Below are 17,427 nucleotides of genomic sequence, written 5' to 3'. Positions count from 1 at the left end.
GATTCGGCAATGGTTGTTCTGATCTCATCTGATGAGCATCATGGGTGGTGGTGGTGGTGGTTGTTTGAAGAGGATGACAACGACGACGATGATCATGATGATGGCATGAAAGAAGATGGGATCCATCATTCAACGAACCTCAGGGCATGGGATGGATGAGGCTGCGAAAGCAAGAACTCTTTTTTTTTTTTTTTTTTTTTTTTTTTTTCCTTTTTCTGGAGGGGGGGGGGGGGGGGGGGGGATGAGGAGGTATGTTTCAGAATTTGTAGTTTCTGCGATCGCAAAGATGTGTATTACCGCACAGTATGTAGGACGAGGGAGGTTGTAACTAAACTTGACCTTTTCTTGATTGTCGTTGTACATCTTGGTCTTTGTGCGATGATGGGAGTTTTTGTCTAAAGTAGTTACGGGGCAGACGGTTCCGTTTGGTCTCGCCGGTACCAGGATTGGATGGGATAGACCTTTTTATTTTTTATTTTTTTTTTTCCATGGATGGCATGAGAAAAAAGAAAAAGAAAAAGGGAGTACATGGAGCAGTCATGTCGGTTGTTGAAATGCACCTGTTTGATTTGAGTCTCTGCCCCCTATTGCATTGCATTGTCTTGCCTCTTTCATGTGATGATGGTTGCGGTACTGTGCGGTATGATGAATTACTCTGCGGGTGGTTTTGTTTTCTTCGTGTCATTGAACCCATCCTTGCCTGTGAACCTCTCCGTCTGCTTTCTTCTTCCGTCTTGATCGCCTCTTGACAATGATGGCATGGCATCGCAAGCAGAGCTAACAAAGGTGGATTGTATATCCTATACTTCCGAGCTGCCTCGGTCCTGTTACTAGAGCTAGTCTTCTTTGATTCTGTTTTTCCTCATACTCCTCCCTCCCCTCCTCCCCTCCCCTCATCGAGACATGATGATGAATGGATCCGATCGATCCATGTTATTCCCCCCTTGCGCCGCTCGAATGCTGTTGCCCTCTCCTCGTCGTCCCCTCTCATTTCTCGTCAGCCGCTTCCGCCGCGCATGACGGCTCGGCCGGAGCGCTTCAAAGCTGCGCATAGATCAGGTCCTCAAACTCCTGCATGAACTCTCGCGTCGGGCCGTCTCCGGGCGGGCTGATCTGCGTGCCAAACACGGCGCAGACGCCCTTCTCGCGATCGATAAACTATCCAACATGATGACACGTCAGCTGCGTGCCCTCTTTCTTTGGCATGCGTACCTCAGGAGCAAAGGAGGAATCAAGAAGAAAAGACAGAAAAAGAAAAAAAAAAAAAACCCCCTACCCAAACCATGTTCCAGGCGCCGCACCACTGCAAGAAGCCCTTGCCGCGATGTCCCAGGTCGCCGCCGACCGAGAGCAAGCCCGCGGCGCTCCAATCGTACTCGACCCCCTGGGGCACGCACCCCGGGATCCAATCCGGGTTGCGCATCTCGTCGTTGAGCATCCTCCTGGCCTGGTCGCCCGGCAAGAGCGGCGCGAACAGCAGCCGCGTCGCGTCGGGCGGCAGGATCCTGCCGTCATCCGCCAGGAGCGAGCGCAGCACCTTCATGTACTCGCCGAGCCCGCCGTACAGCCCCTCGCCGCCAAACGCCTCGTTGTCCGGGTCGACCTCGGTCTCGCACGGCGCGACCCGCGCCTCGCCCGCCCGGCGGGCCGCCACGCCCGCGAACGCGTCCACGGGCGCCGACCCGCTGAACTTGCCCGGGTGGAACGTGACGCCGCCGCGCGGCACGCCGACGGGCGCCAGCACCTTTTCGTGCAGGAAATCGTCAAAGTAGGCGCCCGTGAGCACCTCGATCAGCCGCCCCGCCCAGTCGAGGCCGCAGCCGTAGGCCCAGCCGGCGCCCGGCTCGAAGAGCAGCGGCGTGTCGAAGCGCGAGTCGACGCTCTGCCCGCCCGACAGCGGGCTCCTGCGCAGCGGCACGGGCATCGGGCGGCCCACGGCCCGCGCCCAGCGGGCGAGCCGCGGCGACGTGACGAGGTAGCCGGCGCCCGACGAGTGCGTGAGCAGCTGGCGGAGCGTGATGGGCTGGGTGCGCGGCGCGTAGATGGGGCGGCCGGGGTCGTCGGGGTCGTCCTCGCCGCCGCCTTCGAAGCCGACGAGGACGGGCTGACGGGCGAGCGTGGGGAGGTACGACGTCACGTCCTCGTCCAGGTCGAGGACGCCCTGGTGCACCAGGTGCAGGAGGCAGAGCGACGTGAGGAGCTTGGTCATGGAGGCCAGCGTGAAGAGGGTGGTGGGCGTGACCGGGGGCGCGCCGGGTTCGAGGGAGGAGGGGCCGTAGGAGAAAGTGTAGTCGATCTTGCCTGTCAGAGATGAGGAGCGAGAGCGTTAGGAGGTGAAGAGGTAAGGCAGTCAGCCTGGAGGGGAGGGAGAGAGAGAGAGAGAGAAAAGAGCCAATGGCAAAGAAGCGGGAAACGTACCCGACTTGTCGGAAGCGAGCAGCACGGCATGCGGGAGGATGCCATCGTCAATGGCCTTTTTCAGGCGAGCCTCAAACTCGGGAGTCATGATGGCGGGCTTGTTTCTGCTGCCGAGACGGTTGGGATCCGAAGAAACGTGCGCTGGTTGTGCCAGGAAGCAAATGGGCGTGAAATCCAAAGAGAAGGAGGGGGATGGGAGGAAGAAGAAACAGAAGCCAGGTTTTATAGTTCCCTTTCTGTTTCCTCCAGGATGCTTTTTCCTCAAGCCTCCAGCCAGGGCAGCCGGTAAGTCTTACACCCCGCCCCCCCCCCCCCCCCCCCCCCCCCCCCTTAACTAAAAAGAAAAAAGAAAGAGAAACCCCCGGAAGGGCTGCGGTGGCGGCGGCGGCGTCCTGTGAAAGCTTATGCCGGGTTCAGGGACGTGAAGCAGCCACAGAAGCTTCGTTCTATCCAATCCTTTCCCGGTCCAACCCTCCCTCCCAGGTCCCCTTCCTCTCCGCCCGATCGCGGCTGCAACGGAACGTGCCACGGCAGATCGTCCAACGGCTGCCGGCTCGAGATGGGACGGCGCTGGATATTAGCGTGCGTGCGTGTATGTATGTATGTATACAGGGTATCCATCTTCGCTGGGACGTGCCCGGCTGCATGATTCCGCATGGTCGGGGCCACAGCAGGGTACCGGTAAAGAGATGGGTGGCCTAGAGATAGACTAGGAGGAGGAAGAGGAGGAGGATACACTTTTGGAGCTTGCACCAGGAAGAAGATCCAGCTCCGACAGCCAGGGAGCGTCGATCGAACCAAGCCATTCAACATAAACGACCAGTGTGGGTATATATTCCGTAACCACTTCTCAATCATGAGAAACATAAGGAAAAAGGAAAGGAAGCAAAGAGAGAAGAAACATTGAATAAGATCGCCATCCAAGCAATCGGTCAGCCAGCTCCTCGCTGCTGCTTCAACCCGCCATCACCGGCCCATTTACCGGCCCCTCTCCCAGCTCATTCCCCCCTGCTCCTCCCTCCACCACTTCCTCTTCCTCCTCCTCCTTCTCCTGCTGCTGCTGCTGTTGCTGCTGCTGCTGTTGCTGCTGTTGCTGCGGCGCCGGGAGCCCGCCGCCACCGCCGTCGTCCCCTTCTCCGCCGTTCATCGCCGCCGGCTCCTCCCCGACCGGCTCGGCCGGGACGATGCCGTTGGCGCGCTCCCACACCTCCCTCCTCACTCTCTCCTCCTTCAGCTTCCTCGCCCTCTCCACCTCCTCCACGCCGCCCGACTTCTTCAGCCTCCCTTCCTCGACAAACACCGTCAGCTCCTTCATGAGCGGGTTCTCGAGCCGCCGCTCCAGCTCCTTCTGCCTCAGCTTCTCGGCGCGCTCGATGGCCTCGAGCCGGTTGGCGTGGTTGGGCTGCAGGGCGCGCACCTCGTCCAGCACCCCCTCCTTGGCCGCGCTCGGGTCGGCCAGGGGCGCGATCTCGCGGATCGAGTTGAGGCCCTTGCTGAACTGCCGCGACGGGGCGATCTCGCCGTTGGCCCCGGCGTCCTTCATCTGCTCCTTGGTGGCCTGCTCCACCAGGGCGAACGTCTCGCTCGCCTTCTCGAGGTCGTCGCGCAGGTCCACAATCAGGTCCTCGACGAGCCGCAGCTCGTCCCGGCCCTGGCACACCTCCTCCAGCTCCTTCTCCCAGATCTTGGTCCAGATGGGCTTCTCGTGCTTCATGTACTCCTCAAACTTGTTGAGATCCTTGGTGAGCTGCGTGATGTCGCGCGCCACCGCCTCGAGCTGCCTCGGCAGCGGCCGCACGCCGCGGTGCACCACGTCCTTGCGCAGGTCCTCGACCAGGTCCTGCAGGTCGTCGACGCTGTTGACGAGGCGGTCGCTGTCGGCGTTGAGGCGCTTGCGGCCGTTGATGACGTAGGCGTAGCCCGCCTCGCCGCCGACGTCGGGCGCCGTCGCCTTGGCGGCCGCCGCTTTCACGTTGGCCGCCTTGGTGCGCAGCGCGGCCATGGACCCTTGGATCTCGGACTGAAAGTTGGAGTAGGTCTGCCGGAGGACGGCGAGGTCGCGGCGGAGAGACTGGATCTCGCCGAGCTGGTGGGGCGGGACCCTGCCGACGCCGCTGATGCTGCCGCTGCTGCCGCGAGACGAGGCCGGAGCCCCCGCGGGGCCTGCCGGGGTTTGCCGCGGCGACCCGAAGGGGCCGGGGCCGGGGGCGACGGCGGCCATGACGGTCGGCGGCGGGGCGGCGGCGAGGCGGGCGACGTCCTTGGCCGTCTCCTGCTGGCGTTCCGACACCTTTTGCAGCGCCGAGCCCTGGTCGGCGACGTTTTGACGCATCTCCTCCATCATCTTGCGCAGGGCCCCGAGGCCGTCGTCGATGTGACGCTTGACCTCGTCGAGCGGCTCGACGTTGAGCACGAGCACGGTGCGGTCCTTGATGTCGGACAGGTCCTCGAGCTCGTGGCGCACGCCCGAGACGGGGTCCTGGATGTAAATGTCGGGCAGGTCGGCGCCGTTCTGCTGCGTGTTCCACGAGAACTTTTCGATAAAGGCGAGCTGCAGCCGGCCGATCGACAGCTCCTCGTAGCCGCCCGGCAGCACAAACTTTTTGACCTTGGACTTGTACTGCAGGAACAGGGTGAGCTCCTTGGTTCCGGGCGGCGTCTCGGTGAAGGTGCTGGGCGGCTTGTCGGGCGTGGCTGCCCGAGCTGGCGGGACCGGCGCCGTCGCTGCCGCTGCCGCTGCCGCTGCCGCCGTAGCCGTAGCCGTAGCTGCTGCCGCCGCTGCTGTCGCTGCCGTCGCTGCTGCCGTTGCCGCGGCAGGGATGGGCGAGGGCGAGGTCGGCTTTTCGGGCTCGTCAGCCACCGGCAGGAAGGGCAAGGCGTCGGTTGGCGGCCCCTGGAGGGTCGCGCTGGGCCGCAAGCTTTCGTCCTCCAGAGCCGACGCACCAGCACCAGCAGCACCAGCAGCACCGGCCGCCGCCGCCGCCGCACCGCTCTGCACGGCTTTGGACGGCGGCTCCTCGGGCTCCTCGGCGACGCGGGTCGGCACCCGCACGGGCGACGTTTCAGGACCCACAAGGGCGCGCGACTGGCTTGACTGGTTGCGCTTGTGCCGCACCGTATCCCTCGTATCCCTCGTCTGCATGGCGCGCATCGACTCTCGCGCCTCGACGCGGCCCCGGTTCGGCACCGGCGTCGTTTGCGTCGGCAGCATCGGGATGCCGGGCGCCTGGGCGCCCAGGTGCTTGGAGATCTGGTAGGCCGAGTAGCGACGAGACGCCCTTCTCTCCAGGTCGCCTCCCCTCTGCAGGGCCGCCAGAGCGCTCTGCTGCGTCGACTTGGGAGGCGGCGGCGGCGGCGGCGGAGGCGGGAAGTTGTCCAGGTCGGTGCCCGGAGGCCCCGACGGGATGACCTCTTCGCTCGGGTACGGCGGGAGCACGGGCATGTTCTGCATGGTGCCGCTCGAGAGGGTCGAGGGGTCCGAGTTCAGCGAGCCGCGGGTCGGGTCGCGCGGGGCGACGTAGCGCCTGGTCGGGGACGACACGCCGGCGGCCCGGCCGTCGTCTCGCGTGCTGTCCGGGCGGTACCCGCCGCCGCCGCCGCCGCCGCCGCCGCCGCCGTCCAGGCCGTCGTTCAGCATCGAGGTCAGCCCCGTGCCGACGCTGCCGACGGTGCTCGTGCTCGTGCTCGTGGTGCGCGTCGGGACGGGCGGCGGAGGCGGCGAGCTGCTTCCGACGGCGCTCTCGCCGGAGCCGGACCCCATCTGGCCTGCATCCCTCTCTCGTTGCTGCTTCTGGCGCAGGCGGGTTTGCTTCCTCTTGAGGCCGTGGAGCAGGTTGATAATGATGTCGCGGATCTTGGGCAGGTACCGCTCGAGGCTCTCGGGGCTGGCCTCTTGGCTCAGGGTGGCCTCGAGGATGTTCCGCAGCAGCTCGGGCACGTTGCCGAGGTCGCTGGTGTCCACGTTGATGGCGCTGAAGGCGCGGCAGGCCATGTTGAACTCGTAGCCGAGCCGGACGTAGACGTCCGACACCTGGGTGTCGGTGGCGTTTCCCCTGGACCATTGCGTCAGGGTTTCGAGGAGCTGCTTGGTGGCAACGAGAAGGTGCGTGACGCTCTTTTCGATCTGCGATAAGGGAACCGAGCTGTTGCTGCTGCTGCTGCTGCCGTTGCCGCCACCACCACCCGACGACTATATTGTTGCGTGCGACATCGGTTAGTTATAACGTTCTCTCGCTCTCTCAACCCGTACAGCGTGGAAGCGCACAGCCGACACCCCCCCTCCCCCCCTCCCCACAGGAACATGCTCAAGGCTCGGGTTGCGCACGGCGTCCTCCCGCCCTCGGATGCGCTCGAAGCCGAGCCGAGCCGGGGCAAATGCGCGATGCGGATCCGCAGCAGAACAAACAAGAAAAAGAACCTACGTTGGTGCGTCTTGTGCTGTCGTTGCGGCTACCGCCGGTGACGGTACCCGGGCTGTTCCCTATTTGCACGGCGCGGGAGGAGGAGGACGGGGCCGAGGAGCGAGGGGCGACGGGGCGGTTGGTGCCGACGCCGACGCCGACGGCGGGGGACATGGATCGCGGGGGAACCGAGGGAGGGCCTGGGTCGGCGCCGGGCGAGCGGCGCTGCGAACTCCTGGTGGAATTCATGCTCAAATGAAACGAGAGTCGCAGAGGCTCGAGCGATTCACTCGGCCCGGGTCGGGTACTCTGTCCGATCGCTAGGTCGTGTCGTGGTCGAGGGGAGGGGGGGGATGAGGAAGAAGAGACCAAGGGAAATCGGAGGCTGGGCTCGAACGGTTGGCGGGGGGTGGGAAATCGGGTCGCTGGTGGCCGTGGCGCTGGGTTCGAGGAGGGCCTAAAAGCCTTTTGCGGGGGAGCTGTAAAGAAGGAAAAGGAAGCGGTACAGAGGAGCTACGGTAGTGCTGGGTCGTCTAGGGGATGAAACAAAAAAAAAAAAAAAAAAAGGCCGACCGAGGTTGGGTGCCCAGGGATGAGTGCGCCTCTGGAGGAATGCGGTTTTGAGACGGGATTTAGGTAAGATAGGTAGCTTAGGTGAGGTGGTAGGTACCAGGTGGACGGGAGGAGAGTGGCGGCGGGCAGCCTGCAAACTGGAAGCACATGGCCGGGTCTCTCCAGAGGGAGAAGTTGGATGTGGGTGCCCTGCACAAGATGGCCCGGACATGACCTCAAGTCACTGGACCTGACCTGGGCCCGCCCTCCCAGGCGCTGGGGGAGACCCGCCCGGGCCACCCACCGGGAGAACCTGAGCTGCCCTGGCCCTGCCCTCCACTGCCCGGCGCTGAGCTCAGGTGTGACGGGACGCGACTCTTGCCCCGGTCAGGCCGGGCCTCTGGCTCCACCCTGGGCTTGGCGTCGGGACGGGATCTCACCCATCACTTGGCTGCCAGCTGCGGGTCCGCCTTTCAACTTTCACCCCATACTTGGGCCCTGAAACGGAGTAGCACCCGGCATAGGGCAGAGCTGAGCAGACCAGTGGTACATGACCATCCTACTACTGCTACTGTGTATTATATACACAGTAACTCCCTCCGTACACTCAGGTACACACACTAATTACCGTGTGTCCTGCACAAAAGCTCCGGCATGGACGCATGGACGGATCGCTCCGTACACAACAACTACCTACCTACCCAACCACCATGCGGCCCAAGACGCCGAAATCTGACTCGAAATTCGTACCCCTTTGCTTCTGGAAGAAAAGGTCGGCTTTCACCCGCTCCCTCCCCCCCCCCCCCCCCCGGCCGCAACGGCTGCAGGGTCAACCGTCCGCCTTACCTCATCCGGGAAGAGCTTCGAGACGGTCCTGTCGAGCTCCAGCTCCTGAAACAAACCGTGCCGTTTGTTGTCGCCTGATCGCGGCCGGCCCTCGAAGCAGAGGCTCGGAAGAGCGGGAAGCACCTTTCTCCATACCTCCACCGTCGGGATCCAAGGGACGGTCCGAGCTGGGCTGGGGGTGGTTGCGCGAGTCAGCTCTTCGCCGTGCCACACCACGGCTCAAGAACAAAACTCCCGCTCGAGCGCCTCCAAGACCCGGCTGGCCATGGGACACACAAGAGAAGAAAGAAGGGGGACCGGTGAGCTGAGGCTAACACCCGGGCCTCGTTGATGCTGCAGCCTTGGGGGTCTTGCTATGGTGGATCCAAGCCGGAGCAGCTTCCATACGTCCGATGGAACCATTCCCCGTGGGGCTGGTGTGTTTGGGTGTGTGTTGCGTTGATGACCTCAGGAACGAGAGCTTTCGCTTCAGTGTCCCGCTCACCCAAAAGTCAGCTCTCGAGAGGAGGGCCATCGAAGAGGAAAAAAAAAAAGGGCCATGTGGCCCTGCACCTAAGTGAGTGGGTAAGCTCCCTCCAGCTCGGCTTGTGGTGTGGGTTGCCCGTCCATCGGGTGAGGCCGTCTGGGCGACATGTTCATTCCCTCGCAGTGCCCGGTGAGGGGGGTGGTTGACGTGTGGCAACAACATACACAGTAACCTTGGGAACAGACCCGCTCGAAACCCACCCCCACAAAGAAACAACAAATCACGTGGTCTCGTGGGTGATCTGGCTGGGCCAAGGATGCCCCTGGCTCCAAGAAGACGAAGCAGCTGATCGAGCTCGCTCGCTGAGCTGTGACGGCTGCCCTCCCAACCCTGGGTCCTCTCCCTCGGCCACTCTCCCTCTCCCTCTCTCTCTCTCTCTCCCTCTGCGGGCCATCGAAAGCGAACAAGCTGTTTCGGTGTGTATGTGTGTGTGTGTGTGTGAGTGGGTGTGTGTGTGTGTGTGTGTTGGCAACGGTGCTTGTTGGGGAGGGAGGCTGTGTTGCTTCTCAGAGAGGGTCGGCCTTGTTTTTATTCCTTGCAACCATCATGGCCACCTACGCGGGCGCGGATCCATTGGGTCGGGTCATTCAGGGCTGAGGTGGTCATCGTCAAGCACGGCGCTGGACGCCCGGATCGAGATGGGAGAGCGTTGCGTTGGCAAAGCCGCCTACCAGCTGTTCGTTGTGCGCCCCGTGGTGTTTGCGCCCTGCTTGGCAGGAGGACTCTGTTGATTCTCCGTCCACCCAAGTGGACGGGACGGCGAGGGTTCTCTTTTTGTACGACGACAATAGGACAGGTCTTCCGACGCAGACCCCGCCCAGGGCACGCAGGCCAGAAGGTCGTTGTGCTTGGTTGACGGGCGGCTCTTTTTTTACAGGTCTCTTGGGACCGAGCTTTGAACACCTCTTGCCCGTGAACAACGTTGGTTTGTTTGTGTAGCGAGTCTCTTCAACATCCTGATCCCTTCCGAGCCCCACGGTTTCGGCTCCCTCCGGATTCCCACCTGCCCTGGCGCTGTGGGAACTTCATCAACGGGGCCTTTCCAACTGACGCAATTCCTTAGCTTTAAGGGGAGCCCCAGCACCCGCCGCCGACGCAAAGCTCTCCCACCCAGCTGCAAACAACCACCGTCGGCCATTGACTGCAAGCCGCTGCATGCTTCAAGGTACGAGATTTTTTTTTTCCCTCGTGGTGGTTTCTTTTTGTTTTCCTCCCATTCCACCATCGCCATCGCCTGCCCTGTCCATCCGCGATCGAGCCCCGCAGGTTTCAGGAGGTCTTGGGTCCCGAGCTGTTTTCCTTGGACGAGGTGTGTCCAAGGTACAGCCAGGTACCTACCTTAGCTGACCTTACCTTGACGTTAGTCAAGTGGAGTTGTCTGGGTCAGGTTGCTCGAGTGGCTCAGGTGGCGGCTGTCGCCGTTGCTGCTGCTCTCGTCGCCCTCGCTGCCTTCAGGCTGCGCCGTGCCCTGCGCTGCCCTTTCCTCGACTTCTGGTCGAACCCCCCCCCCCCCCCCTCCTCCCCCTTCTGGAAAGCAGCCTGCCTGAGCCCCAACCCCCCACGCACCAATCAGGAGCGGCATTCGCCCCAATTCCTACAAACTTCCTTCCCTCTGCCGTTCCCGCACACCTCCCGCCCGCACCACTCTTTCCCCAAACGTCCAGTCCCCTTCCCCAGGTCGTTGCGACCAGACACCGTGACCGAAGTCGAGTGCACCGTGTGTGCTCACCACCCCGAGCACCCAGCAGCACCGAACCATCGATACCATCAGGCATGGAAGATCGGTCGTCCGCCTCGAAACCTGCCGTCGCTTCAGGTTTGTCTCCCAACCCGACATCGACATCGACATCGACCTCGCCTGCGGCTTCGTCGACCGCCGCAAACTCCCGATCCTCCACCCCAAACGCCTCGTACAGCAGCAAGCTCGCCGCCGCCCTCGACACCTCATCACGAGCCAGAGGCTCCGACGCAAATCCTTCACCGCCAGCTGGCGCCGCTGCTAGGTGAGACCCGAAATAACCTCCAATCCGTCTTGCTTCGCCTCGCCTTTTCTTGGCCTGCTTCTTCCCAACTTCCTGGCTCTTTTTTTTGTCCTTGTTCTGTTATTTTTGTTCTTTTCCTTGAGTTTCCTCTCTTCTTGGGCACAAAGTCTCTCTCTCCCCCTCCCCTCCCCTCCCCTCCCCTCCCTCCCCTCCCCCCACTCTACGACACCAAACAATCATCATCCATCATCATTGTCATCATTGTCATCACTCACCATCACCATCACCATCGCCATCACCACCGTTTCTTCCATTCCTCCCCTTGCCCTTCTCGTCGCCTGCAGCCTCCAGCCCACCGACCCCGTCGCAGTCCACGGTCTGAAAGTCGGTCTGGATCGGCTTTGGCGGCCCTGGCGACGAATGCGTTTTCTCTGGTCGATGGAGCCCGAGCCCAAATCGAATTCGACTGACGCAACCCATCCAGACAACCGCCCGTCCAGCAAAAGGCCTGGACCTCGAATCGAAACCCCATTACCGGCCGGACGCAAATTCCGCCGCAGTCCAAACCATCCCTGACCAGTGCCCTCCGTGAGGTACGTTCTCCCTGCTTACCGACATTTCGGCCGCGTGCGCCGATGGCAATTCAACGGCGTCGCCTCGTTGCCCAACCTCCGTCGCTTGAACCTCCGCTAACGCCCGCTCCCTCTCTCTCTCTCTCTTGTTGCAGGGACAACGAGTCCGCATCGTGCTCCATTCGGGCGCCGAATACGAAGGCATCTATAGCAACGGCCCCGACCCGGCCAGCTGTCGGCTGAGCCAGGTGCAGCAGAAGAAAGCCCCCCACTCGCCCGACGCCGCGACGAACGGTTCGAATAGGCGCGACCAATCCACCATGACGATCCAGAGGAAGGATATCGCCGACGCCCGCGCCGCGGCGGCCGGCAAGAACGAGGGACGGTCCAACGGTATGTGGGATGGCCACGCCGCCACGGCGGCGGTGTTTGCGTGGTTCGCGCGCTGACATGGCGTCCTCCAGGCAACCGGTCCTCCTTCCGCACCGATTCTGCCATTTCCAATTCCCGGCTGGGCACCGAGAGGGTCCTGAAGCCGTGGGTCCCCGACTCGACCTTCGAGGTCGACGGCTCCCTGGAGAAATCCAGCAGCGGCGGGGCCTGGGACCAGTTCGCCGAAAACGAGCGCCTCTTCGGCCTCAAGACGGATTACGACGAGAGCATCTACACAACCACCATCAACAAGAACCACCCCCAGTACAAGGAGAGGCTGGCGGCCGCGGAGCGCAAGGCGCGCGAGATTGAGCGCAGCGCCCCGGTCACGGCCCACGTCGCCGAGGAACGCATCATGGACTTTGTCGGCGGCGACGACAGAGATGAGGAAGACAAGTACGTGCGGTGCACGGACGGGCGAGCCCCGCGGCCCTCGGACCGACCTGGCTGACTCTTCTCTTGTGCAGGTACAGCGGTGTGCGCCGGCAGCAAGACTTCCCGCCTCTGGGCAGCGGTCGGGAGAACAAGTATACGCCCCCGGCCAGGCGCGCCCCCACGGGTCAGGCCAACGTCAGGGGCGTTCCCCACGATCCCGCCATCATCGCCTCCCAGCTCAAGGTGCCGACGCCGACGCCGCCTTCGAAGCAGACGAGCCCCAAGCCCACCGAGACCAAGGCCCCGACCCCGGCGCCAGCGCCGGCCCCGGCCGAGAAGCCCGCCGCTCCCGCCCCGGAGAAGCCGTCCGATGCCAAGGCAGCCGTCATCGGCGTTGCCAACAAGCCGTCTCAGGAGGACAAGGCGCCCGCGGCGGCCACCAAGAAGACCCCCGACGCCAAGCCGACGGACGGGAAGCCCGCGGAGGAGAAGCCTGCGGCTGCGAAGCCCGCAGACGCCAAGGCGCCAGAGACCAAGGAGGCCGCAGCCGCCACTCGTCCCGCGGCCCCCGCCGCGGCCCGCGCGTGCCAGCCACCAAGCCCGCCGTTCCCAACGCGACCGCGACCGTCGAGCGCGACCTGCTGTCGTCGTTCCGGACCTTCGCGTCGACCCAGAGGCTCATCGCCGACAAGGCCAGGACCTCGCGGGCCAAGGTGGACAAGGAGGTGAAGCTGACGGAGCTCAAAAAGTTTGCCGAGAACTTCAAGCTGTCCACGCCGGTCCCCAAGGACCTCATCTCCATCATCGCCAAAGACCCCGCCAAGCAAAAACAGATCCAGGAGAAGGCCCAGCAAGACATCGAGGAGCTGGCAAGGCAGAAGAAGGAGGCCGCCGCCAAGGAGAAGGAAGCCAAGGAGAAGGAGGCGGCCGCGGCCGCGGCCGCGGCGGCGGGGCGGCGGCTGCGGCGAAAGAGGCGCAGCCCAAGCCGAGCGCCGAGCCGTCGGGCGCCTCGACGCCGGCCGGCACCGCCGATGCGCGGAGCGGCGGCCGGCCGACGGCCCCGCAGCACTCGGGCTCGGCCATGGGCATGCCCGGCCGCCACCCCAACCGTTCCAGCTACAACCCGCAATCCCACTACCAGTACCCCCGCGGCAGCCGCCCGCCTCCGCCTCACGCGCCGCCGCAGAGCCAGCCGACGGGCAACCTGGCCCAGCGGCTCCGGAACGTGGAGCAGCAAAAGATGCAGCACCCGCACATGGGCCAGCACGCCCCTCCCGACATGCGCCTCCCTCCCACGGGCCCGGCCAACAGCGTCGACCCCAACTTTGGCCGCCGCGGCGTCGGCGTGCCGGCCCCGTACATGGCTCCCAAGCTGAACCCCACCACCCACGAGTTCCGGCCCAACGCCTTCGCCCAGCCCTTCAACCCGGCCGTGCCCAGCCAGGGCTCGTCGCCGCGCTCGTCGGTCAACAACGTCGTCATCGAGCCGGCCGTCCTGCCGCCGCCCGTCAAGGGCCAGCTGGTCCGCCGCAAGACGCGCGCCGTCGACGTTAAGAAGTGCTTCATCCTGTCGTACATCGAGACGCTCCAGCCGCCCCAGGGGCGCAGCTGGGACGACAACAGCGGCCTCAAGCCCGCCTGGGACACGCTGCCGACGTGGCGCCAGCTGCAGGAGGAAATGGAGGCGCCCGACTCGACCATGCACCTCACGTACAAGGAGTACTTTGAGCGCCTGCCCCTCTCGAGCGCCGCCGTCGCCACCCCGAACCCCGCCCACGTCATGCCCCAGGTCGCCCACCAGCACCAGCTCCCCTTCCACCTGCAGCACGGCGCCCAGACGCTGGCGCCGCGGCAGTCTCCGCACATGCCGTCCATGCCGGTGCACGCCGGCCAGCACGGCCAGGTCCCGCACGTGCCGTTCGCCGGCCCGGACGATCATAGGATGATGCACTCCAACTCGGCCCAGTCGTTCGCGTCGCCCAGGATAGGGCCCGTGCCCATGGCCTACCCGCCCGCCGTCAACGCCGCGGCCCCCGCCCAGATGCCCTACGGCCAGCCCGTCATGCAGCCCTACGTGAGCCCGGCGCCCCCGATGGGCCAGTTCCGCAGCTTCTCGCACAACCCGCCCTTTATGCCGCAGCAGCCCCACCACATGGGCGCCCCGATGATGGTGCAGCAGGGCTTCATGGCGCCCAACGGCATGGTGGCTGCCGGACCCATGTACCCCGGCACCCAGCCGCACTTTCTTCCGGCCGGCGCCGTCCCGCCGCAGCCGGTTCCCGGATCCAACGGCTTTCCCAGCCCCGGCCGTCCCGCCGCCCCCATGATGGTGCACCAAGGCTCGCACCAAGGAACCCACGGGGGCCAGCAGCAGCAGGCCGTCTACGGCATGAGCCCTGCCGTCCCGTATCAGCAACCCGCCTACACGCCGCAGCAGCCGCAGGGCAAGTTCTCGGGTCAGCGGCCGCAGTGAGAAGCTAGCGGTCACGGTCAAGCGCTGGTCCTGCGGAATCGTCTCCCTGTGTCGCACGTGGCCGCCACGTAAAGCAGCTCTCTCTACAACGCGTCACTCGTGGTTTAATTCTTGTTGTCTTTTTTTCCCCTTACCATCCACCGGGCCTCTTCACCTGGCAGGGACAGTGAGGAAGTAACTGTCGGCCGAGTGGTTCTTGTCGCTGCTGCTGCCGCTGCTGCTGCTGCTGCTGCCGCCGGGTATCGATCGCACCGAGTCGATTATGTTTTCGAAAAGCAAGCGGGCGTTGCGGGAACAAAATTGATGCGGGGTCAACGTACGTCCCACTACTTATATCGTCGTTGTTGTCGACGACTACGACAGCGACGACGATGACGACAATGGCAGTGGTTCAAGCATTTTACGGTCACGACGAGGGGTCGAGCACGTTGGAAGCAAGCAAGGCATGTCATTTAGAGGCAGAGAGAAGACCAAAGCATGAAGTAGGAGGGGAGGAGACGGCGGCGTGACGTGAACGAAGGGGGGATCAGCGACGCCATCGCCGGCAGACAGAGAGGAAGGGCGCAGCAGGAGATGGGGTGTGGGGAGGTTTCTGTGGAAGGCGGAAGGACGCTTCGGGTGGGAGAGAGAGGGGGGGAATAGCCAACAGCGGAGTGACAGTGAGAGTACACCCACGCACGCACACACGCACGCGCGCACACACACACAGTGAGACCGAGGAGACAATGACTATGATGACATGAAAATAAGGAAAAGTTTCAGGCACCTTGTTGCGTTGTTGCGGTCTTGCCCTCTCGAATCTGGACCCTCTCTCTCGTTGAACGGAAACGGCATGAGGAAAGAGTCGCGACGTCGCATCATGGCGCAGCATGGCGAGGCGGAAACCTGAGCTCAGGGATCTCGAGCTCTCTTGGGCTTGGATCATTTGGGCATGCCCTTCTCGCATCCACCGTGTCACATGATGGATTTCCTCAGCAGGCATCATCGTCATCGTTCGCCACGGTGACCCTATCACGATGATGCGGGCGGGCTTGTTTGTGTTTGCCGTTTCCCCATCCGACAAACCCCGGCCCCCGTCCCCGCCATCCTCTCTATCTCCGCCGACCTCATCGGTCAGCACCACGTGAACATTCTCCCCGATAGTTGCTGCTTTTCGTAACAAAACGCGGGGGCGCTCTAGACCCTCTCGACCCCCTCTCGGAGGAAGCACGAGGCGAAGGGAAAAAAAAAAAAAAGGCGAGAGGGTCCGACCTGCCTGGGACCATCGGCCCATCACACGGCGCCGAGCCTCTCACAGCTCGCAGCTTGCAACCTCGGCACAGGAACGCAAGATCACAGACGGACCCCGGAGGGGACGCCTCCCACCAAGAGTCCGCGAGGCTCGTCACGGCCGGGTGGATCGTGGGCGGGAGCATCCGCACCGCCGTCGCCATCGCCATCGCCATCGCCATCGCCATCGCCATCGCCATCGGGGCTGGCCGCGGCGGCAGGGCAGCGCTCAGCCATCTCGCGACGCGGGCGCGGGCGCGAGGGGGGGGGTGGTCCAGAGCGAGCGAGCAGCCGTCCGGGCACCCGGACGCCGCGGGCCCGATGGTTGGCGAGGGCATATGTTGGATCCGACGATGGGAGCGATGCGAGGTCCCGTTAAGAAACGATACGAGGTTTCCAACCCCTCCCTTTTCTTTTTTGGGTTTCCCCCCTCCTCGCCTCGTGGCGTTGGTGTCCCCCTGCTTGTGGAGAGATGGTTGCGCTCCGGCTTCCTGGGGATCGGGCTCGTACGACGAAAAGCCGAAGCGGGTTGGGTGGATGAGTGGAGGGGAGGGGAGGGAGGGGGAGAGAGAGAGAGAGAGAGAGAGAGAGAGAAAAGGACGGGGGGCTCTTTTGGGGGAAAGCCGGTGGCTGGAAGATCTAGATGGGGTTCGCGCGGGTATTATTCATGAGGCTCGCACGATGGTGGGACGCGTCTACATGGACGGAGGGAGGAGAGAGAGAGAGACAAGAAAGTCTCTTACGTTGCCCGATCGAGCGAAACCGAGCAGAGGCGAAGAGAAGCCAAAAAAAAGGTTCACAAACACCCCCAACATGGCCGCTGTGGAGGGCGAGAAACAATCAGACGAAAACGAGCCAACGGTGAAACCCGATGGAAACATGGGATGAAGAGCATGGTCAACTTGAGAGGGTCACGAGCGTGCCTATCTTGGGCGGGTGAGGTACCTGTTCGTCGGTTTACACGGTCAGGCAGCCGACGAGAGAGCCTCGGGCCGCCGGGAAAGTCGTTTGGCATGGCTCGCCTGTCCAACGTCCGCCTCTCCCAGCTCTCAACTCGCGGGCCTTTCGCTGGGATTCCACATTGCGTGGGAGAGGTTGGGAAGTCTGAGGTGTGACGTGTGATGTGTGATGTCGGGTGTGGGTGGTGAGCAGGCCAGGTGGTGGTGGTGGTGGTGGTGGTGGGGCCTTGCAAGTCATTTCTTGGTGCTTTGTAACGAACTATTACTGTGTTTACGCAGTACTTGGTACAACACCACCGCCCACCCCAGCCGGGGTGGTGGTGGCAGGTGGCTGACCAGTGGCTGGTAAAAAAACGAAGAGGTGGGTTGAGAAACGGCTCCGCCTTTTTGAAACTTGCAAGCATCCGCCAGCCTCTTTGCTGAAAAGAAAAGAGTCGGCAAGAAGCCCGGCATGACTCAGAAGCAAAGACCTGTCTGACCGGGAGGTCCATGACTCGCCAGGGGGTTTGTTGAGAGGGGGGGGAGGACAGTTGAGGGTCGACGGTGGTTGGTGAAAGTGAGCGAGCGTAAGGCAAGGAAGGGGAGGGGAAAAAAAAAAACGTCGGCTTGCGGAGCCCCTTGCG

General features: G+C 63.3%; 3 protein-coding genes across 3 annotated transcripts; 1 reads left to right on the top strand and 2 right to left on the bottom strand.

The window, feature by feature from the left end:
• Positions 1-1,038: 1,038 nt before the first annotated feature.
• Positions 1,039-2,506, bottom strand: VTJ83DRAFT_6860 (uncharacterized protein; the record flags this gene model as incomplete). The annotated part of the gene is made up of 3 exons (XM_071013618.1): positions 1,039-1,158; positions 1,277-2,301; positions 2,419-2,506. The coding sequence occupies 3 exons, from the start codon at positions 2,504-2,506 to the stop codon at positions 1,039-1,041; spliced, it is 1,233 nt and encodes a 410-aa protein (XP_070864487.1).
• Positions 2,507-3,373: 867 nt separating this feature from the next.
• On the bottom strand, positions 3,374-7,067 carry VTJ83DRAFT_6859 (uncharacterized protein; the record flags this gene model as incomplete). The annotated part of the gene is made up of 2 exons (XM_071013616.1): positions 3,374-6,607; positions 6,840-7,067. The coding sequence occupies 2 exons, from the start codon at positions 7,065-7,067 to the stop codon at positions 3,374-3,376; spliced, it is 3,462 nt and encodes a 1,153-aa protein (XP_070864486.1).
• Positions 7,068-10,515: 3,448 nt separating this feature from the next.
• On the top strand, positions 10,516-14,576 carry VTJ83DRAFT_6858 (uncharacterized protein; the record flags this gene model as incomplete). Its single annotated transcript, XM_071013615.1, has 7 exons — positions 10,516-10,745; positions 11,209-11,317; positions 11,452-11,689; positions 11,761-12,124; positions 12,196-12,510; positions 12,618-12,872; positions 12,959-14,576. 7 exons carry the CDS (start codon positions 10,516-10,518, stop codon positions 14,574-14,576), a joined length of 3,129 nt encoding a protein of 1,042 aa, XP_070864485.1.
• Between the last annotated feature and the right edge of the window lie 2,851 nt (positions 14,577-17,427).

The sequence above is a fragment of the Remersonia thermophila genome, chromosome 6 (genome assembly GCF_042764415.1).
Source record: "Remersonia thermophila strain ATCC 22073 chromosome 6, whole genome shotgun sequence".
NCBI lineage: Eukaryota > Fungi > Ascomycota > Sordariomycetes > Sordariales > Chaetomiaceae > Remersonia > Remersonia thermophila.
This window is presented reverse-complemented; position numbering and strand designations above follow the sequence as displayed.